The sequence below is a fragment of the Lampris incognitus genome, chromosome 3 (genome assembly GCF_029633865.1).
Source record: "Lampris incognitus isolate fLamInc1 chromosome 3, fLamInc1.hap2, whole genome shotgun sequence".
Lineage (NCBI taxonomy): Eukaryota > Metazoa > Chordata > Actinopteri > Lampriformes > Lampridae > Lampris > Lampris incognitus.
In genome coordinates, this window is record NC_079213.1 from 17,486,022 (window position 1) to 17,510,942 (window position 24,921).

Consider the following 24,921-nt stretch of genomic DNA (forward strand, 5'->3'; position numbering starts at 1 on the left):
TCTATTCTGTGCGGAGAATCCTCTTTCACACTGAGCTGCAGACATGGGAAGCACCAGCATAATTTCAACTAAGTGAAGAATGTTCTTAAAATCTGTGCAGAATGGCTCCTTCCTTAGCATCACTTTCCATAACTGTGTATGTCTTATCCATGAACTGACCTTTCACTGTTTTCAGCGTTCTCCATTCCCTTTAGACAGCTGTAACATCACATCCACTGTTTGTCAAGAGCTCTCTGTACCAATTCACTAATGTGTCAATCTGCTCCTCGCCATAGGTAACAATAACTTCTAGCCATGCATCATGACAGAACACTGAAAAGGACCTGATGACCTCTGATCCATTTGAATGTTCTTTCTCTGTAACATTCATCAGCATGTTTCCAAATCTTCTCTCTAGTTCTTTAAAAGTAATATCAATGGTTTTATCAATGACTTCATTCAGATCATTTGTGAATATGGCATGACAGGGGGCCCTTAAGTTCAACATTTTGGAAAGTTATGACAGTGGGGTTACTTTGCAATTCTCTGCCTCTTGCTTACTGGCAGAACTTCCTGCATCTCTGTACCTTCAGAATCTTTCCCTATGTGCTGTAAGAATTCCTGGCGCTTCCTTTCTCTCAGTGGCTTTACCTTCAACTTTTTAACCATCTCCAGACAACTCTCAACAGCTGCAACCGCTTGTGGGAGGATCAGAGAATTTCTCTGAAGTGTGAGGCTGAGTTCTGAGACCTCTGAAAAAAGATCATGCAAAAAGTCAGTGCATTTACATGCACAGTTAAGTCAAGCTACGGTTATAGCTGAATTAGGCCATGTAATTGGACTACTGTCATTGCCCCAGTATAAAAGAACCAAGGGAGAATCGATTTATTGACAGAGGTATGTCCGACCCTGGTACGGTAGGTGGCAATATGCCCCCTTTCAGCTGGTTGCTATTGGACCTTCTTCCGGTTGACCTATTGCGTCACATACCAAAAAAGCGACAAACAAGTTAGCAAGCGCCAAACGGGTTCCATGTCGAGTGGTGAAAACACAGACAACTTTACAGCACTGTATATTTTATACGTACTCTACGCTTTACTTCTGGTACAAATGAGATACATGCTATCCCTTGTGCTTATGGTGTTGTCCGAAGGCAGAAGACAACGCCATACGCTCCTGGAGTGTTCCAACCACGCCACTTCTGCTATACTCCACTTCACCATTCCGCGTTCTCCTTCAATCCATGTACTTTAGCATGTTCAACTCCTTTAGCTGACACAACATTAAGTTTTTCTCCTCGTCTGTCCAGAAATGCATGGTTCTCGCTCTACAACTCGCCATGTTGATACCGTTGATACTATGCTGTTCGACTTGTGGGTGAAAGATTGCCGCGGGAACTATGGATCATGCACAGAACGCCGAGGCCAGTTCGGGGCCGATTGAAGCGTATACATGCTAGAGTAAATTGATCCCCACCACATTAGCTAGAGGTGTTAGTCTGACTTCGAGAAATTTTTTAAAAGTCCAGTTTTAGTCGGACTAATACAATAAATCGACTTTTTCTAACATCATGTAAACACAGTCAGTAACAGAAGTAAACAAAAGACAGGCTTTCCATTTGCAGCACAATGTGCTTAGCCTTTCCCTTTATGTCAGTGTTTTTGGATGTGGCTGCAAGGTGCTCCATGTGTGATGCACAAGAGTGTATTGCCCCTGCCCTGTTGCATAATTTGACTGAAGGAAAACCGAGAGCGCCTGATAAATGTGTGGCAGCCAGCACTGAGTTTTAATAGCCGAAGGGTTTCGTACTGTACAGTGTGTGATGCTGTGTATCAACATAACATTCAGTTCCGCATTGAGTGAGTGACGTCACACATAAGAGTGCCGTGCAAAACCAATCAATCCCAGAAAGACCAGGACGATAACCACTACATCCCCCTATTTCCCAAAGAGCAAATCAAGAATGTTCTATCAGCCTCTCCAGCTAACATTTCCTCGGGACTGTTGAACACAAAACAACCCTGCATTTTCAAACGCATTATCCATTCTCTCCCACTTTTTTTTAATATGCTAACAGTCAGTTTTAAACTAGGACAATGGGGTACATTGCTCTCCATCCACAGCAACATGGGGATTATTCTGCCCACAAAGTTGCTATTCCTAGAACTTTTTTTGTTGTTGTTTGTTATGTCCTCTTCTAGGTGTCTTTGAACCCGAGAGGGGTTTTAACCTCTCTACCTCTCAAGGTCGCTCTCACAGCCCTAGGGGTTGTACGCTCTTCAGTAGACATAGGTGGAGTGCTTGTAGTTGGCTGGATTACAGGCTGGGCCTGTGGGCTGGTCTCTCCTGCTGATCCAGGAACTACTCTGTCGTGCTGGTCCGGTATCCCTGAAGTGACTCTGGGATAGCCTGAAGATGTCTCCTATTCGGACGAGTGACGGTTCCAGTGTCTGCTCTGATCACATAGGATCTCGGCTCGAGAGATTTACTTTGGCTGGTGTTTTCCAACCCTTCTCTCTATCCAGTTTGACTCTCACGCTCTGGCCAGAGTGCACATCAGGCAAAGTATGTGCTGAATGTCAGTGGTTGCAGAAGAACTGGTAGGCTTGTTTAGCTTTGCTGCCCCTCTGAAGCACTTGTTCATGACTGATGTGCTTAGGCTGCAGCTTCTCATCCAGCATAAGGAGTGTTGTTCGGATCTGACGTCCAGTTATGAGCTGCACTGGACTTGCTCCAGCTGCACTAATGGGGGTTGCACGATAACACATCAGAGCGAGATGAGGATCTGGTTGCTTGAGAATACGCTTGGCTGTTTGTACACCTCTCCCGGCAGCCCCATTCGCTTGAGGATAATGAGGACTCGAGGTGATATGGGTAAAACCATATTGCTTTCTGAACTCCAGAAATTCAGTCGATGTGAACTGCATAGCATTGTCACTCACCAGCTCAAAAGGGATGCCCCATCTCACAAACATAGACTTTAGTCATGTGATGACTTGCTGGCTTGTGGTAGTAAGTAGGTGGGCTATTTCAATGTCTCTGGAATAACAGTCCAAGACAATGAAGTATTTCCTGCCCTCAAGCTCACACAGATCGGCTGCAACCTTTTGCCATGGACCCTTAGGTAAAGGGTTGTTTTGACTGGCTCTCTTTTTTGTGTTGGTCTATGCTCCACACAAAATGTGCATGTCTTTACATCTTTGCAATGTCCATACTTATGGCTGGCCACCACATTGACATCCTGGCTCTTTCCCTGCACTTTGTCAGCCCCTGGTGACCCTCATGTATCTGTTGCAGTATTTCTGCTCTTTGCGTGGCTGGGATTACGCTCCTGTCTTGGTATAGTACGAGGCCATCTGACTCAGATAGAAGTGCTCTCACCATGTAGAATCCCTGTAGTTACGGTAACTGTGCCATTTTCTGTGGCTAGCCTGTCCTAATGAAACTAATGACCATCTGGAGAGCTGTGTCATTGCGTGTAGCCTCTCTGATGTCATCCAGTTTGTGGGCTGACATTGGTCTGCTTGTCACCACAGCCTCCACACATGCCGTAATGTCCTCCTCAGCATCAGAAACAGTCTCTTCTCTAAGTGGGTTTCTACTGAGTGTGCCAGCCATTATCAGTTGCTTATCTGGCACATGCACGACCTTCACATTGAAGCGCATGAGGTGCATCAGCAAACGCTGACACCTGAGGGGTACTTTATCCAGGTCATACATGTTCATCAATAGAACCAACAGCTTGTGATCTGTTTGTAAACAGATACTGTCCATACCTTGCAAGTAGCGAGAAAAATGCTCACACGCCCACACTCCTGCCAGGCACTCCTTTTCGATTTGAGCGTACCTTTTCTCAACGTCTGTTAATGTGCGTGGACAAAAGGCAACAGGCCTAAGCTCACCTTTTGTGTGCCTGTAGTAGTGTGGCTCCTAGACTGTAGCTGCTCACATCAGCACTGACCAATCAATCCCAGATACACCAGGATGATAACTACGAGACATCACTACACCAACGACACGATAAATTCCACAAAGACAGCCCAAAAAGGACAAAGATAACCAACAAACTTGTTCAATTCATTGTTCTGGACGACCAACCCGTCGGTCGTCGAAAATGTGGGATTTCGCCACTTAATGGATCATTAAAGGTAGTTTGCTAAGTCGCAAACACATCTCAGAAACTGCCTTCCCCAAACTATATGAGACAGTGGGGGAACACATTTCATATAGGCTAAAAGACATGCAGGCGATTAGCTTTACAACTGACATTTGGAGTGCCGACATATGCCCAGTGTCTTTGCTCAGTTTAACTGCACATTGGCTGGGCACGGCTTGACATTTGCTCTTCAAAGCGCGGTGCGGCAAGCAAACGAATTTCATGGGTCACATACTGGCACATCAATTGCTGAAACAGTTGAAGGGATGCTGGTAAAATGGAACATCCCCAAGTCCAACGCTGATGTTGTTTTGTGCGACAATGCAAGCAACATGAAGAAAGCGAGGGATGTGCAGAGTTTGGGATGCTTCGCCCATTAAATCCAGCTAGTGGTGCAGCTGGTGGCTACTATTACAGTGAAGTGTGAGCGATGCGCTGGCAAATGCTAGAAAGACAATTGGGCACTTTAAACACTCACCACTGGCTACTACAAGCCTGGAGGATATCCAGAAAGATTTCCAAATGCCCAGCAAACACCTGCACAAAGATGTGGCGACGAGGTAGAACAGAACGTTTTATAAGGTCGAGAGTCTACTGGAGCAGAAGCGATCGATTTCTTCATATGGAGCTGACCACGACCTGTCAGCGACCCTGACAGCCAACCAGTGGGCTTTGCTGGAGAAAACCGTTGCTGTTCTGGTACCATTTGAAGAACTGACCAGACAAATGAGCTCCTCCATCTCCTCTGCAGCTGAAGTTATCCCCCTGTCATGGTGCTAAAATGGCTGCTTGCTCAGGAGAACCAGGAAGACACAGGTATAAAAACAATGAAAGCTACCCTTCTAGAGGCTGTCAAGAAAAGACTGAACCATCGAGGATGAGCCATTGTATGCAGTTGCCACTCCCTTGGACCCGCGTTTCAAGGACCGGTATATCCTGTTTATTTTTGAATGTTTAGTTTTTAAGTAGTTACTACTGTCTACTACTACTGTTTACTTCTATTGCACTATTTAAAACTTTTTTTTTACTTTAGCAAATTGTGGCTGCACTTTAAGAGTTTTTTTAAGGGACATTTTTTTCAGCCATAAAGAATCACTTATTATTTTTGATTCACCTATTTTCAGTTTTCACAATTTCACATAAATTCCTGGTTCATGCAATTTAACTGCTTTGATTAAAGTGGACACTGAAATCTTGGGTCCTTCATGACTTGCTAACCCCTGAATGTGATACAAGTAATATCTAAGGTAACCATAAGAAACACAAGAAAAACAAAAATATGATTACGGCATGACATTACAAACAAAATATTGTTTCAAACTGTCTCACCCCTCTTTCAGATAAAAAGCGTTCCTCAAACACATCTCGTATGCTCCTGTCTCTCCTGTATGTCACTGTAGCAGAAAGAAAAGAGATAAGGACATGCACAGCATTGTCGTCCAGGGAAAGAGAACACACAATGAAAATCAATGTTTTCTTTTCCAGATTCTGTACGTTTGACAGATTGCCAGCACTTTTTTTGAAGTTTCCATACTTTCTCACTTTCTACTCTCTTAACTGCATTCCACGAATGATCAGTACTGTTTATCAGGATGTGGGTTGATAATGACTGGACAATTTCCCTGAGGAAAGGACCTTCTCACTCTGTAGCTGCGGGCTGTTCTTTACAAAACACATTATGATATATGGGATGGTGCTAGATTAAAAATACATCACATATGAAGTCATCTTACATATCAAAACTGAACAACAGTAGCATATTTTAAGACTTTTTAACTAGTTCCTAAACTTTTCAAGATACAAGAAATGATCAAAACTAAGTTCAAGTTTTTAGTTGTTTTTTAATCCATGGTATGAGGCTTTAGGATTGAATGCTCAAGTTAATTAACGATTCAGTTTTTACTCTGAGCATCTTTTGAAACTGTGGCAGCTGTGGGCAAATTTTGGTTAGAAAATTATATTCTGGTTCCAGTGCTGATTGTAGTTCAGGTTCAGGTTACAGCAGTGGAACTAGTTTTAATTGCATGATTTTACACAACAAGGGGACAATATAGATGGACATTTCTCTTGTAGTTGTTGGAGCTGATTCAAGGATTTTGGGGTAATTTATAGGGCTGCAGTCTCCAGGTCAGTTGGTTGGTTGTTCCATATGCTCTCGTCTGACAAAATTCTCATTGGTTGGACAATCGCCGGTGTTAAGGTCATTTCAGATACAATGCGACAACAGCACCACTGCACTCTGAAACCCATTATTTCCAATGGCTTGTGAAAGCCCCCCCCCCCCCGGGGGGGATCACCAGTTGAAATAGTTCTATTTTCGGAAATCATATGAATGTGTGCACGCCATGCTGGTCGGCTCCGAGTCTGTTGTTATCATTTCAGTATACAATAATTAGGTTATAAATGATTTAAGATGATACAAATACTGGCTTTTATGTTTATTTATAATTCATTTAGGTTAATTAGTCTACCCATTGTGGCCCATTTAGTTAATCTCGACATATAATGTGCAGATTTTTTCTTTGCGCGACCAATCGACTGGTTGGAGAGTAGGCACGATTTCAGTCGACCAAGATTTCCTTTGGTTGACTACAGCCCTAGGCATTTACGCAATGTGAGTCTAAGGAAATCTCATGTTCTCTGGCAATGACAACATTCTTGCTGCGACAGTTCGTCACTGTTGGAAGAAATGTAAAGGAAACACTGGTTGATTAATAACTTACTTGTAGACTCAAGGATCACTCTAAACAGGCTTTAGAGAGAAATCTTGATCTTCAATACAACCTGTGAAAGATGAACCCATAAGTCTGAAATTACGAAGCATACATATGTGACAGAGATAATGTATAATCGGTTAAACATTATTAAAAAACATGTCTCGCCCTGCATCTGCCAGATGCATAGAAAACGCGAAAAACTGCTAGGACCTGGGTGTTGAAATAGGTTGTAGTCACTCAGACAACCGAGGTTACTACTCCAAGCAAGTTAGGTTAGTAAGCGATGTCTGTGTGTGGACGAGATAGCGCAAGCAAATGCAATTTCCCCCGGGATTCGTATGGAAGGACTCAGACTGCATTCACAGCACGTACATGAACACGGCAATTGAGGGAAACCCACATAGTGATAGGCACGTTATTACGTATAAAAAACGTTACGAATCACCCTGTACTAAAAGCGGACTGACCTGTGATAACTTGGAAAACTACACAACTGCAAGCGTGTAAACTAGAACCTAGAAATAACGCTGCTGCTGCGCTCGGCACATTTGTAAGGAAAAACTGTTATTGCTAATTGGCTAGCCTTCTTCCATTTTGCAAGACCAACGCGTTCTACTTTGTCTGAAAGCAGTTCGGCTGGCAAATATTGAGGTAATTAACGGTGGTAAATACACAACAGCGCTGCGTGATAATTCAAATTTAGGTGAAAACCACCGAAAATCCCGGAGAAATTAAATTTTAAATCGTAAAATGCTGGAAGACAGTCTAACCTCTTTCTCGACTTCCCCGACGGCTGCACAGGAACAGGCTGTCATTGGATAAAACCGTTCGTGACGTCAATGCGGTGCGACGTTATGAGACTCCGCAGGTCGCTTCACAAATGGACGTACAGTTTTACAAACATGACTTACTAGAGCGATATATCCGCTTCCCATTTCATTTCGTCTTCGTCATTTGACTTTCTTCTTAAAAGTGTTGGCTCCGAAGGTAAGTCAGATGTAATGTAAAGCGTGTTGCATTGTATGTCATTGTACCAAATATGCTATATAAATATAGTTTGATTTATTGGAATTATCCAAGATAAAAATTTAATGACATATATGGTATAACAATTTTGAATTAACGCTTTGTCAACTGTCCAGTCTGATAATGTATGACTGAATGTTATTTCTTAAAGTGGACCCTCGTCAATTGAAACCAGTATGAGTGGTGGCTTGGCACCGAGCAAAAGCACTGTATACGTATCAAATTTGCCTTTCTCCCTGACCAACAATGATCTCCACAAGGCAAGTCTTGCCCTACTGTGATCTAATTTGTTAACACTAATGTCCAGAAAACTTGTCTGTTACAAAATTACCCCTAGTTCGGCCAAATGTGAGCCTGTCCTATCTTCACCAAAGTAGTTTGCATGTCCAAATAACCCCACTAAATTACCGTCTGAAGTAACTACCTTTTTCCCGTTTCAGCTATTCACTAAGTATGGGAAAGTTGTAAAGTAAGTAAACAACATCCAAAAGTTGTTGAATACTTTCAGCGTATAATTGCAATGTACTCTTATTGTGCTTATTAAAATTGCATTGCCAGTGCAATGCCCTAAGGATCTACGAGTTAGATCAAGCAAGCAAGATATTTGTAAGTCAAGTCCATTTTATTTGTATAGCCCAATCTTACAAATTTGCTTCAAGGGGCTTTACAATAGCACAACATCCTGTCCTTAGACCCTCGCATCATATAAGGAACAACTCCCTAAAAAGAAACCTTTAACAAGGCGAAAAAAATAGGAAGAAACCTCAGGGAGAGCAACAGAGCAAGTTATTCATAAGTTCTGCATATTGTAGTCGATGATAATTTAATGTTCATTTTCTTGCAAACACAGAATTTGGAATTATAAGCCATATGCTTTCCCCAGGGTCACAATTGTTAAAGACAAAGATACTCGCAGGAGTAAAGGAGTGGCATTTGTTCTTTTTCTTGACAAAGAATCGGCACATAACTGTGCACGGACACTGAACAACAAACAAGTAAGCCAGTGCTACTTATTAATATACCCAGATGACAAATTGTCTTACAAAGTTGATACTAAGCTGTTGTATAGATTAATATAATCTCTTTTCAATGATAATGTTTTTTTCATAGCCCTACTGTTTTGAAAGGTTTCTTTGTTATTTTTCTCCCACAGTTATTTGGCAGAACAGTCAAAGCAAGTATTGCCATTGACAATGGACGAGCAACTGAGTTCATCAGGAGACGGAACTACACTGACAAATCCAAATGTTATGAATGTGGGGTAAGAAGGAGACGAAAAAGAAGAAAGCCTTTATTGTTATTGTATAGAATACAACGAAAGTAAGAGTACTGTTCCTGATTGGTGCATTAAAGACATGGGGAAACAAAACAACCACAATATCCATCCGAACAATTACAGCCAAAAACAGAGGTTCGAAAATAATAAGATAAATAAGTAAATACAGTGTGATTTTGTACTTGAATACATATACTTATTGCACTAGAATAAATGTAATTACTGCACTAGTATGGATGTAGTTATTGCACTAGAATGAATAATTATTGCAATGGTATGAATGTAATAGCGCTAGTATGAATGAATGGTTTGCCCTAGAAAGACAGTCAACATATTGCACATGAGGGGTCATTCAGTGCTTGGAGATCACTGTATTTATGGGTCAGGGAAAGAAAACATTGTTAAATCTGGTCGTCCGTATTTTGATGGTCCTGTAGCGCCTGCCAGAGGGTGTCAGGTCAAACAGGTGGTGTCCAGGATGAGAAGTATTTTGTGAGTAAGTTCATACTTCATAGGAAAGGAATGCCCTCACTCGTTCATATACAGTACTCGCAGTTAGCTAGTATACCTCCATGGGATTGGGGGGGGGGCAAAAAATGATAGAGCCATAAAGTTAAAATGCAAAGTGATATTGATGAGCTGTGCACTTTTTTTGATACAGGCAAATTAATTTTATGATCACTATAATAACGCTTGCACACATGACCGACACAGTCAATATCCAAATGTTAAAAGTTCACTATATCTATTTTACATTTAAGTCAGTGATTTTATTACTTTATGCATTGTAGGATACAGGACATCTGAGTTATGCATGCCCCAAAAACATGCTAGGAGAGAGGGAACCCCCAAAGAAGAAAGAAAAGAAGAAAAAGAAAAAGGTCCAACAGCCTGAGCAGGTGTAAGTATCCTTGTGACACTGTTGCTATAAAGTGTAGATGTTCTTAATACTACTATTTCTGCTCATAAAGTCATTACCTTTCACTTACCCATACGTATTATTTTCCTATTAGTGAAGAAGAAGAGAGTGAGGAGGAGGAGGAAGGAGAGGACCCAGCCCTTGACAGCTTAAGTCAAGCTATAGCTTTTCAGGTTAGTGTACAGATAATGGAGCCAAAGAGATACTCATTCTACAACCCCCAATTCCAATGAAGTTGGGACGTTGTGTAAAACATAAATAAAAACAGAATACAATGATTTGCAAATCCTTTTCGACCTATATTCAATTGAATACACTACAAAGACAAGATATTTTATGTTCAAACTGATAAACTTTTATTGTTTTTTGAAAATATTCACTCATTTTGAATTTGATGCCTGCAACACGTTCTAAAAAAGCTGGGACAGGGGCATGTTCACCACTGTGTTACATCACCTTTCCTTTTCACAATACTCAATAAGCGTTTGGGAACTGAGGACACTAATTGTTGAAGCTTTGTAGGTGGAATTTGTTCCCATTCTTGCTTGATGTACGACTTCAGTTGCTCAACAGTCCGGGGTCTCCGTTGTCGTATTTTGTGCTTCATAATGTGCCACACATTTTCAATGGGAGACAGGTCTGGACTGCAGGCAGGCCAGTCTAGTACCCGCACTCTTTTACTACGAAGCCACGCTGTTGTAACACGTGCAGAATGTGGCTTGGCATTGTCTTGCTGAAATAAGCAGGGACGTCCCTGAAAAAGATGTCGCTTGGATGGCAGCATATGTTGCTCCAAAACCTGTATGTACCTTCCAGCATTAATGGTGCCTTCACAGATGTGCAAGCTACCCGTGCCCTGGGCACTAACACACCCCCATACCATCACAGATGCTGGCTTTTGAACTTTGCACTGATAACAATCTGGATGGTCCTTTTCCTCTTTAGCCTGGAGGACACGACGTCCATGATTTCCAAAAACAATTTGAAATGTGGACTCGTCAGACCACAGCACACTTTTCCACCTTGCATCAGTCCATCTCAGATGACCTCGGGCCCAGAGAAGCCGGCGGCGTATCTGGGTGTTGTTGATATATGGCTTTCGCTTTGCATGGTAGAGTTTTAACTTGCACTTGTAGCGACAACTGTGTTAACTGACGATGGTTTTCCGAAGTGTTCCTGAGCCCACGTGGTAATTCCTTTACAGAATGATGTCGGTTTTTAATGCAGTGCCGCCTGAAGGATCGAAGGTCACGGGCATTCAATGTTGGTTTTCGGCCTTGCCGCTTAAGTGCAGAGATTTCTCCGGATTCTCTGAATCTTTTGATGATATCATGGACTGTAGATGATGAAATCCCTAAATTCCTTATAATTATACATTGAGAAACGTTTGTTCTTAAACTGTTGGGACTATTTGCTCACGCAGTTGTTCACAAAGTGGTGAACCTCACCCCATCCTTGCTTGTGAATGACTGAGCCTTTCGGGGATGCTCCTTTTATACCCAATCATGACACTCACCTGTTTCCAATTAACCTGTCCACCTGTGGAATGTTCCAAACAGGTGTTTTTTGAGCATTCCTCAACTTTCCCAGTCTTTTGTTGCCCCTGTCCCAGCTTCTTTGGAATGTGTTGCAGGTATCAAATTCAAAATGAGTGAATATTTGCAAAAAATAATAAAAGTTTATCAGTTTGAACATCAAATATCTTGTCTTTGTAGTTTACTCAGTTGAATATAGGTCGAAAAGGATTTGCAAATCATTGTATTCTGTTTTTATTCATGTTTTACACAACGTCCCAACTTCATTGGAATTGGGGTTTGTAGATGTATCTCGCTCAAAGTATTCAAATGACCAAGTTGATTAGGTCACATTTGTACCAAACCATCACTTTCCGCTGGGAATCAGTGAGCACATTGTAGTGAACGTGACAGAAGTTGAGAGGACAGTTAGTATAGAGGAATGAATCATCGCAATACTGTCTCTAGCATGTGAAGAGCTTGGACTTTGCTGCATATGTTCACTGTGTTATCTTCTTGTGTAATTATATTTCCATTGTCCTTTGTGTTTTCCCCCCAAGCAAGCCCGTATTGAGGAGGAAGAGGAGCGTCGGTGGAAGCAGTTGTCTTTAGCTCGTGAAGAGAGTGCTCAAGCTTCATCATCCGAGGAGTCCAAGAAACCGAGGATCAAAAAGAGCACCTACTTCAGTGATGAAGAAGAACTCAGTGACTGATAATTACTTAATGACAGTGGACATTATCATAAAGGATGGGATAAATATCTAGTTTATTAGATTAGATTTGAGCATCCAATTTTTTCCCCCTCTTATAGTATGGCTTTATGTATGCTCAATAATCAAGGTAAGAAAATCAAAGAAAGAAAGTTCAATCAGTTCATCTGGACACAACGTTTATTGAGAAAAACCTGTCATCACTCCTCCAAGTGACCTCCTCAGTCTCAACCGATTGCAGGGTTCCCCATCATTATATACAACACAGTGGCACAACGACCGGAAACGACGATCGGTTTCATACGCAAATTGCCTCGAGCATTGACTAGAGTTACAATGACCAAGTGTTCTAGTCACAGAGGACTGGGGAATGGAGTACATATGTCGCCATCATACAATGCTGTGATTGCAACTATTACCCAATCATTGTAACTGTAGTTAATAGTCACGGTAATTTGCATATGAAACCGATCGTCGTTTTCGGTCATTGTGCCACTGTATTGTTTATAAGGATGGGGATACCTGCAGTCAGTTGAGACCGAAGAGGTCACTTAGATTAGCTTCTTTCAATGAACGTTGTGACCAGATGAACCGATTCAACTTTCTTATCGTGTTGTGTGTCAACGGTGTAGAAGAGCCATACTACTGTTTCTATACAATTGGGACAAGGGACCTTTTTTTTAACGTGTAATGGCCAACATGGCGTCATGTTTACTTTTGTCGGTGATAAAAGGCTACTTTGTCCTTTAAATAAAACCCTCATTTCTCAGTTGCGTAAGTTACCAAGCCAATGTGAGGGGGGGGGCGTTAGGAAAAAAAGAAGTCCATGGTGGTGTGTTGAGATCCATTTACTGGTTCGCCCAGTCAGCTTGTTCGAGCGTTTGAAATCATGCGTCTGATGCTCTCGGCGTATGAAGGCAAAGGGATTCCCCGGTGGTTAGCGCGTCTGTGATCCGGCCGGGAAGGGGGGGCTTTTCTACAGGCTTACAACGGCGCGGCGGGTGCCGAACGCGTCGAAGTCGCCGCAGCGAGGCAGAGTCGGCGACATCGCGGCAGTCGCCGCAGCGACATGTCGGTGAATCGGACGCGACGCTGTTCGCACGTATCAAACCGCGAGGTATGGCAGCCTCAGGAAACGACTCGCACCCTGATTGGACGGGGACGGACCATGTGACCGTTTTCCAACCGGAGTTTCCACGACAGCTGGGAGCCGAGCAAGCGGCACAGGCGCGTCGGTTCTTTGAAAATAAGAAGGAGTACCCTCACGTCGACGCCTCCAAAAAACCCCGTCTGGCATGGGCGACAAGAGGAGTCCTACAAGGTAACCCGCCGACTTGTTTCGCGTATGGGCCGCTATTCAAAACTGGGGGAGGGGGGGGGAGGGAGGCGACGACGTCGGCGAGCGCACGAAAAAAATGGATTTTCTCCAGGGATTCTCTCTCTCCCTTTCTCTCTCTCTTTCTCTCTTTCTCTCTCTCCTTCCTCTTAATACCTCTCTGCCAGTGTGTATGTGTGTGCGTGTGAACGTAACATACGTACGTGCGTGTGAGTTAAATCCCTATCGTCAATTACGGCGTTTGGGTCGTAGCTCTCGTAGATGATTTTCAAATCCGACAGGCTTATCCAGATGTTTGCCATCGATCGAGCTGAACTCACTCTGTCTGCTCCTCTGTTCTCCCCTCTTCTTCTCCCCGCTCGTTTTGTTTTGTTTAAAAGGCCGAAGCGTCAACCGAAGCCCTCCTCCGACGAGGGGTACTGGGACTGTAGCGTGTGCACGTACAAGAACACAGCGGAGGCTTTCAAGTGCATGATGTGCGATGTCAGGAAAGGGACGTCGACAAGGTAAGCTTGTGAATGAGACTGTGTCCGATCTAACACGCAGCACTCCAAGCTTTTCGGTGGGTTTTGCAAGTTGTGGTTTCCCTGCTCACTGGGGAGTTTGTAGTCGAAACGCTATAGCGGTCTTCTTTGTCGCTGTTAATGTGTGTATAAAGTGTCACATAGGCAAACATTGAGCAGATTAGGAAAATTGCAATACGCTGGCTATTCCAACTCGGTGCCTGTGCTTATCTCTTCACGAAACAGCCACTCACACATATTGGTAAGAAGTAGTTATGTCTTAGGTCTTGGCAAGTCAAAGGAGACAATCTTGACCTCAGTGCAGCAATGAAGAGGCATGCTCTTTTAAGCACAACTATCCATCTGGTTGTCCTTGAGATATTTGTGGCAGGATATATGCTTCCTGTTAAAGGTTCACACACAAACTAGACTAAAATAAAAACACTCTAAGTGCACATGGGTGCACTTAGAGTTGCGAGCGCAGTTTGAGAGAACTCAAACACACCACCACTCTATGGCTAATATTTATTCTGACAGATTTGAAGCCAGCCTGTTGGAGGGAGTGGCAGTGTTGTCAGTGCCACTCCCAGTGGGTGTGGGTGGCGTGGGTGGCACTGACTATTGGGGGAAAAAACACAACAGAGAGAGAGAGAGAGAGAGAGAGAGAGAGAGAATAGCTCCTATTTGTAACTATGAGAAGCAGTGACTGCTATAGCAGAGTTTGAACATGACCTCCTTCCTTAGTGCATCGCCGATTATCCCATAGTGTACTACCACACACCACAGTCTTTCCGATGAGTCATTTAACTCTTACACCAATGTGTTGTGATATTTATCTTGTTGCAATATTAGTAATAGGTGCTTCCTGTCTCTATACGTGTGTGAACACATGTACACACTCATTGTCTTTATATAAGAAAATATGTACACATTTAGTCCATTTGTTTGCATTTGTGTCTGTACGAGTCTCTGCACATTTTTGCATGAGTGTGTGTGTGTGCATGTGCGCGTGCATGTGTGCATACGTGCGTGGGAGGGCTAGTTGTGAAAAGAGGTTGTCAGAGCAGCTGCCAGACAGACAACCATGGCTCATTACTATGCAACTGCTTAATCAGCCTGCTGTCATATGAAACACACATACACATACACACCAGTATACACACAAACACACAACGTGCACATTTTACACATGAGTGGATATTGTACACATACACAGAGACACTCAGACATAGACCGCACACACTCATAAACACACAGGCAACCGGTTGCTATACTCACTCAAACAAAGGGAAGCAGCTCATTTTATAGTAGGTTCCTCTTCATTGTTATTTGATGCTGAGTTTTTTAAGGTTAAGGTTACTTTATTGTCTCCCGTGTGAGAAAATTGTCTTGGATTAAGGGAACTGCTGCATCAACCAGACATCACAATAGAAACACATTAAATGGGGACACTTGCAAATATTAGCCTGAGATGAAACAACTGAGCAAATTAGTCACAAAGCCTTTCACACTGTTAAAACTTAAAAAGGTTGGAAGGCATACTTCTCAGAACATACATGTCTTAGTACACAAATTACAAGCAACAACACATCTCACTTTACGTGCTTACAAGCACACAAGTATTTGGTGGAGTCAGCAGTTATCTTAGAGCCTCCCCACTGTTCCGTCTGCCCCGCAGGAGTTGCCCATTAATTTGTGGGCAGCACGGTGGCCCAGTGGTTAGCGCTGTTGCCTCACAGCAAGAAGGTCCTGGGTTCGAATCCCTCCCTGTGTCTGTATGGGTTTCCTCCGGGTGCTCCAGTTTCCTCCCACCAACAGAAAGACATGCATGTTAGGGTTAACAGTCCTGTCTTGGCCCCTGACCAAGGCAATGGAAAGAAGAACTGGAGTTGGTCCTGAGGCGCTGCACGGTGGCTGCCCACTGCTCCTAGCTACACAACTAGAATGGGTTAAATGCAGAAGACAAATTTCCTCAAGGGAATTAATAAATATGTATATATAAAATAATGTGTTTAACTGACAGAGGGATGAATGAATGTGTATAATGGTTGTGTTTACACAAAGGGACCTTGTACTTCCTTCCAGAGTTCATTAGCACATACTCAGAATTCAGCACATGGGAAGGGTCGGATAAAATCCTGTTGGCCTGCCGAATAGTGGACTGCTCAAAAATGTCTTGGGACGTCAGGGGTGTGGGCCTTCCCATAACCAGACTAAATAGTTGCACTGTAGACTTCACTGTTAGGTTTCCAAACCAGCTGGTGATACCAAAACGTAAGATAGACTCTATTGTAGCTCTATAAAAAATTAACATAAAATTCCTGCAGACACCAAATACTCCTGAGTCGCCGAAGGAAACGGAGGCGCTGATGGATTCCCGCACAGACACACTTGCCACATGTGTGTCAGTTAAGCTCACTATCATTGTGGATCCCTAAATTTTTTTTTTCTCCCCAATTGTATCCGGCCAATTACCCCACTCTTCCGAAGCGTCCCGATCTCTGCTCCAGCCCCTGCTGCCAAGCCAGGGAGGGCTGCAGACTACCACATGTCTCCTCCAATACATGTGGAGTCGCCAGCTGCTTCTTTTCACCTGACAGTGAGGATTTTCGCCAGGGGGACACAGCATGTGGGAGGATCACGCTATTCCCCCCAGTTCCCCCTCCCCCCTGAACAGGTTCCACGACTGACCAGAGGAGGCGCTAGTGCAGCAACCAGGACACATACCCACATCCGGCTTCCACCTGCAGACACAGCCATTTGTACCTGTAGAGACACTTGACCAAGGCAGAGGTAACATGGGGATTCAAACCAGCGATCCCCATGTTGGTAGGCAACGGAATAGACCGCCATGCCACCTGGACGACCACCCCTAAATATTTATAAGAACTGACTTGTCTAATGTCATGGCCATAATTTATGGTAACAGAGCTCTGGTCTCCAATTGATCTGGGATCGAACATAATTTCTTCAGTTTTACGTACATTAATGTTCAAGTGTTGCTCATCACGCCAGTCCACAAACCTGTCCAGTCCAGCTTTATAGCTGGCAATGTTGGAGTTACTTGTGAGTAAACTGAAAATAACAGTATCTTCTGAGAATTTCATGACATATTGATTAGGTTAGGAGCTGTATACAGAGTAAACAAGAAGGGTGAAGTAATGCACACCTGAGGGACCCCTGTACTGCTTACTACTATAACAGGAATTGCTGAATTAAATTTCATTTGTTGTGGCCTATTTGTTAAAAAAGAGTTATACCACTCAGTCAAAAAACGATTATCATTCAACTGGACTAATTTTCTAAGCAGGGTGTGTGGATGAATGGTGTTAAAAGCAGAACTGAGGCGTACGGGTAGTGTAGCGATCTATTCCTCCCATGTGCTACGTCCCCCTGGTGAAACTCCCCACTGTCAGGTGGCAAGAAGCGGATGGCGACTCCACATGTATTGGAGGAGACATGTGGTAGTCTGCAGCCCTCCCCGGATTGGCAGAGGGGGTGGAGCAACGACCGGGACGGCTCGGAAGAGTGGTGTAATTGGCCGGACAAAATTGGGGAGAAAAAAAGGGGGAAAATAATAAAAAAAACCAACAACAATTAAAATCAATAAAAAGCAAGTCTGGCATATGTAGCAGGACTTTCTCAGCACTTCAAGACAACGTGCAGTATTGTGGAGATTGTGTCATTTGTGCTGCTATTTCTTATATAGGCAAATTGGTGCTGATCTAGGGATGCCTCCACCTCCCTATGTAGTTCTACTGTTATGATCCTCTCCAGTGATTTCATAACATTGGAGGTTAAAGCCACCGGCCTGTAATCATTATTTTCCTGAGGACAAGACTTTTTGGGAGCTGGAATTATAATTGATGTTTTTTTCCAGAGCTCTGGCACCGTGTGTGTATCTATAGAGAGCTGGAGGAGTCGATGCCAGGCCGGCGTGAGTTCCTCTGCAAATGTTCTTAAAAGAAAAGTAGACATGCCAATCGGCCCGGCCCCATGGCTTTGTTATTGTGTATAACTTTAAGAACCTTGGTAACAGTACATGGATCTATTAACATGCTGTCATCACAAACATTACAAGTTACTTTATCTAAAAGTATCGGTTTCAAATCGCATATAAAAATTGTTCAGTTCATTTGCCCTTGCAGTTTCATTATGAGCAAACGCGGGCTTCCTTTTGGAATCCATATTGGCAAATTCTCAAACTGAGTCCCACAGTTTCTTTGTGTCAGATTTGGACAAATCTTGTTCTGTGCCTGTTCCCTATGCTGTATCTGTGCTAGCCTCAATTACTGATTGAGGTCTTTTTGTGCAGCCTTTGGTGTCTCCTGATCTCCATTTTCTCCCTATTAAAACATTCCTTTTGTGATATAGGATTTATTATTTGGATATCTCTTAACAGTTTTCTGAAGTATCCACACAGAAAGAGATCTAGGCAGATATTGACCATGTCAATATCTGCTTCCTGGAAGAAAATGTCCCAGTCCATGCAGGGAAAAGTATCCTCTCAGCTCCTCTGTATTGTCACTAGACCACACATTTAAAGTCTTAATTACTGGTTTACTGGACTTAAAGACTGACCGATAGGTGGGGAGTAGTTGGATAACATTAAGAAGCCAATCTATTAGCTGTGCAGAATCAAGCTACTGGCCTCTGAGCCAAGAACCTGTCTGAACCATAGCATCCTGTCATGCGGTCTTGTCATCACTTTTTCTTCACTCTGGGCATTTTGGAAAGGTGACAAGGACAGAGGAGGGATTGGCAGACACACAAACAAACACTTTAAAGGGATTGAGTGAGAGGATGTCCCATGAAATAAGGTCAACAGCACAGTATGTCTTCAATTGTAGAGGCAGTGAAAACGGATGGTTTATGGTTTCCTTTTCAATTCCACTTTATGCAAGGAGCCTTGGTTACAGCAAACAGAAAATATGGTAATGTCACTACGTGAAAGTTAATTTACTGTTTTCTTTGGGGGTTTTTTGTTTTTAATGCTCCACTTTTTGATCAGTCAAAGTTAAATGTCCATGATTTGAAACATTTGTGGATGTTTCGATTCTCACGTTGTCTGAATCAAAGCATCAAATTTCAAAGTTTGGGCAAAGACACACACATACACACACAGAGCTGACAGAAGTAAACCTATGAGAAAGTAACAAGAAGGGGCTGCACTACATTGCATACAGTATATGAATGAGCTCTTGCTGTGACCATGTGCCTATTTTATACAATAGAACCCTAAACTGTATAAAAGTGGCCTCTATTTTCTAAATTTCACCTTTCAATTTCTTTCGTCCTCACACCTACTTGCTGAGCCCTACTCATGCCTTTGTGCTGAGTGACCTGTGTTCACTCACTGTGAATCATAGATGAGAGCTGCAGCTAAATACAGTATAACCCTTAAAGCACATTGTCAGGATCAAGACGTTTTCAGAAGAAGGAGAAATGATGATGAGTATGAAAGGGCAGAGAAATCGGGGACCAAGGGAAGGTGTAGGAGGAAGAAGAGGAGGGACAGTTTTGAGGAGGATAGAAAACGAATAAGAGGAATGAATGCATGAAAGATGGAGAGAGGTAGACATTAACAAATGGAGATTCATTTTTTTCTGAAGCGGAGGTTCAGCAGATTCCTGCACAATCCCACCAGTACCGAGAAATTATTTACAATCAGTGCCTTAACGCAACTAGTTGATTGAGAGCATATTGTTCAGACTGTGAATTGACTGAGAGTAGCAAAATAGCAGCAGGTTTGAACTACTTTACCAGGAAAAAATAAAACAGAATTAGGGAGAGAGAGATGTCAAAAGAGAGAAAATTGGACATTGTTTTGCAGTTCTGCCTGTTCTGTCTGGCCTTCTGTAAATCATTCGGGTTCAGAAGTCATATTTTAGTAATTTTATTGTTTTTGACAATGCTCATGAAAACATGCTCTCATTCTTGTCATGGTCAACCAGAGTCAAGAAGACTGATACATTTTGGATCTTGACTCATTGTCTAATAATCCAGAAAATAGAGGATTCACTTCTCATTCGAAAGAGTATGAGTCAAGATACTGTGGATTTTAAGTTGTCCAGAGAGAAACTAGACTTGATCAGATCATTTTCATTAAAATAAATTGAATTGATCCTGACACTTTGAGTCAGGTCAAAAATTACAGGATAATTCATTAGAGCCTCAGCGCATAATCTGACTGCAAGAGATAGAAAATTGCATGCAATAAACAGAAAACATGGACAAAAAAAATCTTGTTGCATTTTCTCCCCCTGATATGTTGATCAAGATGTGGATCGCATGTGTTTTGTTGGATAATTTTTGTATCAGCACTGGAAAAAAAGCACAAGATTGAAAATGTCTATGTGTTTGGGGGTAGCGGAGGTGGGGCTTGAACATATGGTGTAAATTTGCTCAGTTTGAGGGACATTAGTTTTTCTGTGGTGTTTGGAATGGGGTCTGAATAGCAAAAAAAAAGAAGAAAAGAAAAGGCAATCAGAGACTATAAAAGCAAAACTAGTTGTGCGCCCACTGCTGATGCTTCCTTGCTGAATGAGCTCAACACATTTTATGCATGCTTTGAAGCCAACAACTCAGAGCCACACTGCAGGACCACTACGGCTCATGACGCCCTGTTGCTCCAACTGGTTATCTAGGGATGACGTGGCGTGATGTCTGGGGAGGGTGGACACACACAAGGCCACTGGATCTGATGGCATTCCTGCTGTGTGTACATCAGGTAGCCGGGGTTTCTGTTGACATTTCAATGTGCCCCTCGCATAAGCTAGAGTGCCCACCTGCTTCAAGACCACCACAATCTGATGGCATTCCTGGCTGAGCTCTCAGAATGTGTGCACATCAGGTAGCTGGGGTTTATGTTGACATTTTCAATGTGTCCCTCACATAAGCTAGAGTGCCCACCTGCTTCAAGACCACCACAGTCATTCCCATCCCAATGTCCCCTGTAATCACATGTCTGAATGACTACAGTCCTGTCGCACTGACCTCCACCATTATGAAGTGCTTCAAGGGGCTGGTCATGGCACATATCAAAGCCAGCATCCCAGACACAAGATGCAATCTCCATAGCCCTCCACCTTGCACTCACTCACCTTGACAACAGAGATGTGTGTGTGAGGATGCTGTTCCTTGACTTTAGCTCAGTGTTTAATGCCATCTTTCCTACAAAGCTGCTCAGCATACTACAAGCCCTTGGTCTTCTCAATTCCACATGTGACTGGATCCTAGATTTCCTCACTGGCAGACCTCAGTCTGTCAGGATGGGAGACCACACCTCCACTACACTCATCCTGAACACAGGAGCGCCGCAGGGCTGTGTCCGCAGCCCACTGTTATACTCCCTGTTTAACCATGACTGTGTCGTCAGGCATAAAACAAACTCCATCCTTAAATTTGGAGATGACACAACAGTGGTAGATTTGATCCATAATAACAATGAGGGAGCATACAGGGAGGAGGTGGAGCTCCTGGAAGGCTGGAGTACCAAGAACAAACTCTGCCTCAACATAAGAAAAACAAAAGGAGCTGATTGTGGATTTTGGAGACACAACACAAACCAAACACCTATCCACATTGATGGAGCTGTTGTTAAGAGAGTCGAGAGTTTTAAATTCTTAGGGGTCCATTTAATCCAAGACTGATCATGGTCCTTCCACATCTCCTTTCTCATCAAAAAGGCTCACCATGTCTCCACTTTCTGAGGAGGATGAGGAAGCTCAAGCTACAACCTCAGATCTTGACTGACTTTTACAGATGCACAGTGGAGAGCATATTGACCAGCTGCGTCACAGTCTGGCATAGCTACTTCACTGTGGCTGACCGCAAGGCTCTCCAGCGGGTAATGTAAACAGCCCAGTGTATTACTGGGACTGCACTGCCATCCATTCAGGACATCTTTGACAAGATATGTCTGAGGAGAGCCCGTTGCATTACCAGGGACCCATCACATCCCAACCACCACCTGTTTGACCCCCTGCCATATGGTAGGAGATACCAGACCATACAGTCATGAACCAGCAGACTAAAGAACAGTTTCTTTCCAAAAGCTGTAAAGCTAGTGACCCCCACCCATCCCACACACTGATTACTAAGCCTGACTATGGACATGGGTTGTGCAGTAATGGGAATTTTTCATGGCACCGTGGAATATTTTCCACGATGACTATGTAATATTACCCATGATTTATGCTAACAGTGACGACTTGTTATACATTTAGTTTTTCTAACTCTTTTCTATTTTTTTTTTTTTTATTTCTGATTTTTCCCTTTTTTCTCCCAATTTAGTGGCCAATCGATCCCTATTTTAATTCAAACACCCACCCTCGCACTGTATGCGTTCGCCAACTGCATCTCTCCGGCCGGCAGTCTCGAAGGAGACCGCCTCGCCACTTTCGTGACAAGGCGACTCCAAGCCGAACCACTGTTTTTCCGACACACACAGAGACGCATTCACGTGATGAACACAAGCCGACTCCGCCCCCCTCCCGAAGACAGCGTTGCCAATGATCGCTGCTTCGTCGAGTCCGGCCATAGTCGGATCTGACGAGACCGGGGCGCGAACCCCAGTCCCCAGTGGGCAGCTGCATCGACACAGAGCCGATGCTTAGACCGCTACACCACCGCGGACCACTCTTTTCTATTATTTTTATTAATTTTGTTTTTGTACTTATTTAATATTTAAAATGGTCTTCTTTTTTTGCACTAGAGGGACTGTCATACTAGACTGTTTTTTATTAACTGGAATGGTGTAATGGCAATATATTGTATTGAATTGTTTAGAAAAGTTGTCTGGAACACATTTCCCAATGACAAACTATCAGAACCACTTGCAACTTTGATAATTTGCAACAGTCAAATTGTATATTCAACTTTTTTTTCTTCTAATTTTGTAGCCATACTACAGTACAAACATTACAGTATGTGATGCTGTCAAGCAATAAATATGTTTATGGACTCAAGTGATTCTGATTAGTCAAAAATATGAAGAAGGTGATGGTCAAAAAGTCAAGAGCAACAAAGACTAAAACTCAGACCACATGAAATGCCGTGGGAAGTAATTAGCTGTATGTAATATTTACTTTTGCAAACCGCTGACACTCAGATCGGAGTATTGTAGCCAGCAAGCACTGCAGAATGAAATATGTGTGTCAAATGAAGAAGCAGAAAGGTTTCATTCTTATTTTTATCACCTTGATACGTTAGACACTTGCCTATGATTCAAATAGAGCTAAATGTTCAGAGAGTGAAATTCCTTTTCTGGGTGCTGATAGAGAGCCATTTAACAGTGCTTGCAAACTTAACACCATCTATAGCCAAACAGTAATAGGTGTGGGAGAACGTGCTTGGGTTTGACCTTTTCCAGTGTCTAGCCTACACCACCTGCATCTGCTCACACAGCCGAGCCGACCGCTTCAGGCCCACAAAGGGAACACTCATCAGCGTAACGGTGAAGAGTTCAGGAGCTGGTTTCATCATATTATATTTCCACAAGTCACGACAGAGCTCATTGTATTGTTTCCCATCACTGGTATCCCCCCCCCCCTCTCATCTCCTTCTCTCACCAGGGGTTGAAATTAACCTAGGGCGTCTTCTGGTGACAGATTGACTGATGCGCATAGCTTTCACCGGCTCCGCCTTACCAAGCATAAACCATTTTGGTTGGATGAGAACCTGTCATCACTCGCATGTTTGAATGTTGTTTTATTATCCCTTGGATGAGTTCACCTCATCCCCGAGAAGAGTTGACACATGGTTTAAACGGGGGGCATCTTGGTTAATCATGCACTTGGCCCAACGGCTGTGTTGTTGTACCTTTTTGTTTGTAAGAGTATTATTCTTTAACCTAAACTTAGCAGGGTGCTGGTTATGTGGAACAAGAATCCACAGTCTTGTTTAGATTTGATTTTGTTTTTGCATGAAAAATTGTTAAAGGAAGAGAGGGGGACAAATAGTATATGGAGGAAAAGTAAAGACTCACCAAGGGACTTAAAGTGGAAGTAGACAACTTTTCCCCCCTAGCATTTCCAAGTGGTATTATTGTTTATACTGCTGTTGCAAAGACAATCCACTGTCGCAAACACAATCGACAACAACACAGGACACACGAGCATTTGTTTACACATTTCTGTGAAGAAGCATGTACACCGAAGAGGTAAAGTGAAATTGTCATAATAATTTTATATTGAATTTGGGAACTATTGGGAATTGTAATGATGTGCATTGAATAGTGATAACATTGTTTTGAGTAAAAGTAGCTACTGCAGGGGTCGGGGGTCGGGGTGGAGCGGGGAGTAGAAGAAAACATTCAGTTTTACAAAATGAAAGAAACTGCGCATTGGAGACAGTGATGACATATTTTCTGTCCGTTGATTTTCAGACAAACTTGTTTGTTTATGCCTTTATCGGGGCTACAAGGAATCCAGGACCAGCCTGGTTGGTCCTGGATTCCTTGTATATCCTGGTTCATTTTCTGGCTGTTAGCGTTAGCTAGCAGTAGCATTAGCAACATGGCTAACCACTAGCAGCCTGGCTACTGTTCAAAGCAAGAAACAGCCGCAAGAATCCCAATTGGAACTAGAAACCCTGATCTCAGTGCTATGATAAAGGCAGAGTAAAACATCCGGTAGTATTAATAAGTAGGTAGGCTGTGTTACTTATTAATCGAGTAGAAATAATGCCAACTGAAAGTCAGTGTCCAACCCTCTCAAGTCTTGGAGCTCTTTCCATCAAGTGAATGCCTGTCCGAGGTTCACTCTTGTTTATCTCATCTTCTAT

General features: G+C 43.0%; 3 protein-coding genes across 6 annotated transcripts in view; 2 read left to right on the forward strand and 1 right to left on the reverse strand.

Moving 5' to 3' along the window:
* pphln1 (periphilin 1) overlaps window positions 1-7,653 on the reverse strand; it is a 65,879-nt gene extending 58,226 nt beyond the window's left edge. For both annotated transcript variants that reach the window (XM_056276019.1, XM_056276018.1), the window contains exons 1-3: window positions 7,623-7,653; window positions 6,859-6,919; window positions 5,465-5,529 (exon numbers count right to left, since the gene is read on the reverse strand). In XM_056276019.1, the coding sequence (XP_056131994.1) occupies window positions 5,465-5,529; window position 6,859 (66 nt within the window). In that variant the 5' untranslated portion in view covers window positions 6,860-6,919; window positions 7,623-7,653. The remainder of the gene's footprint in view (window positions 1-5,464; window positions 5,530-6,858; window positions 6,920-7,622) is intronic.
* Window positions 7,654-7,702: 49 nt separating this feature from the next.
* Window positions 7,703-12,540, forward strand: zcrb1 (zinc finger CCHC-type and RNA binding motif 1). Of its 3 annotated transcripts, none has more exons than XM_056277640.1 (8): window positions 7,703-7,839; window positions 8,030-8,138; window positions 8,319-8,347; window positions 8,762-8,873; window positions 9,032-9,139; window positions 9,946-10,055; window positions 10,168-10,246; window positions 12,148-12,540. In XM_056277640.1, the coding sequence occupies exons 2-8, from the start codon at window positions 8,055-8,057 to the stop codon at window positions 12,298-12,300; spliced, it is 675 nt and encodes a 224-aa protein (XP_056133615.1). In that variant the 5' UTR covers window positions 7,703-7,839; window positions 8,030-8,054; the 3' UTR covers window positions 12,301-12,540. The 3 variants fall into 3 exon arrangements, with proteins under 3 accessions (XP_056133615.1, XP_056133617.1, XP_056133616.1); XM_056277642.1 differs by having other exon boundaries at window positions 12,152-12,540; XM_056277641.1 differs by lacking the exons at window positions 7,703-7,839; window positions 8,319-8,347 and having other exon boundaries at window positions 8,059-8,138.
* A 732-nt stretch (window positions 12,541-13,272) lies between these two features.
* The window catches only part of yaf2 (YY1 associated factor 2), a 31,492-nt gene continuing 19,843 nt past the window's right edge, over window positions 13,273-24,921 (forward strand). Inside the window, exons 1-2 of the mRNA XM_056277102.1 lie at window positions 13,273-13,618; window positions 14,014-14,139. Coding sequence (XP_056133077.1) covers window positions 13,593-13,618; window positions 14,014-14,139 — 152 coding nt within the window. The 5' untranslated portion in view covers window positions 13,273-13,592. The remainder of the gene's footprint in view (window positions 13,619-14,013; window positions 14,140-24,921) is intronic.

Excerpts from the sequence above, each read along its gene's own strand:
- zcrb1 (XM_056277640.1), top strand. The coding sequence starts at position 8,055 with ATGAGTGGTGGCTTGGCACCGAGCAAAAGCACTGTATACGTATCAAAT. Across the intron at positions 8,874-9,031 it reads GGACACTGAACAACAAACAA|TTATTTGGCAGAACAGTCAA; the intron begins GTAAGCCAGTGC and ends TTTCTCCCACAG. Across the intron at positions 10,247-12,147 it reads GTCAAGCTATAGCTTTTCAG|CAAGCCCGTATTGAGGAGGA; the intron begins GTTAGTGTACAG and ends TTTCCCCCCAAG.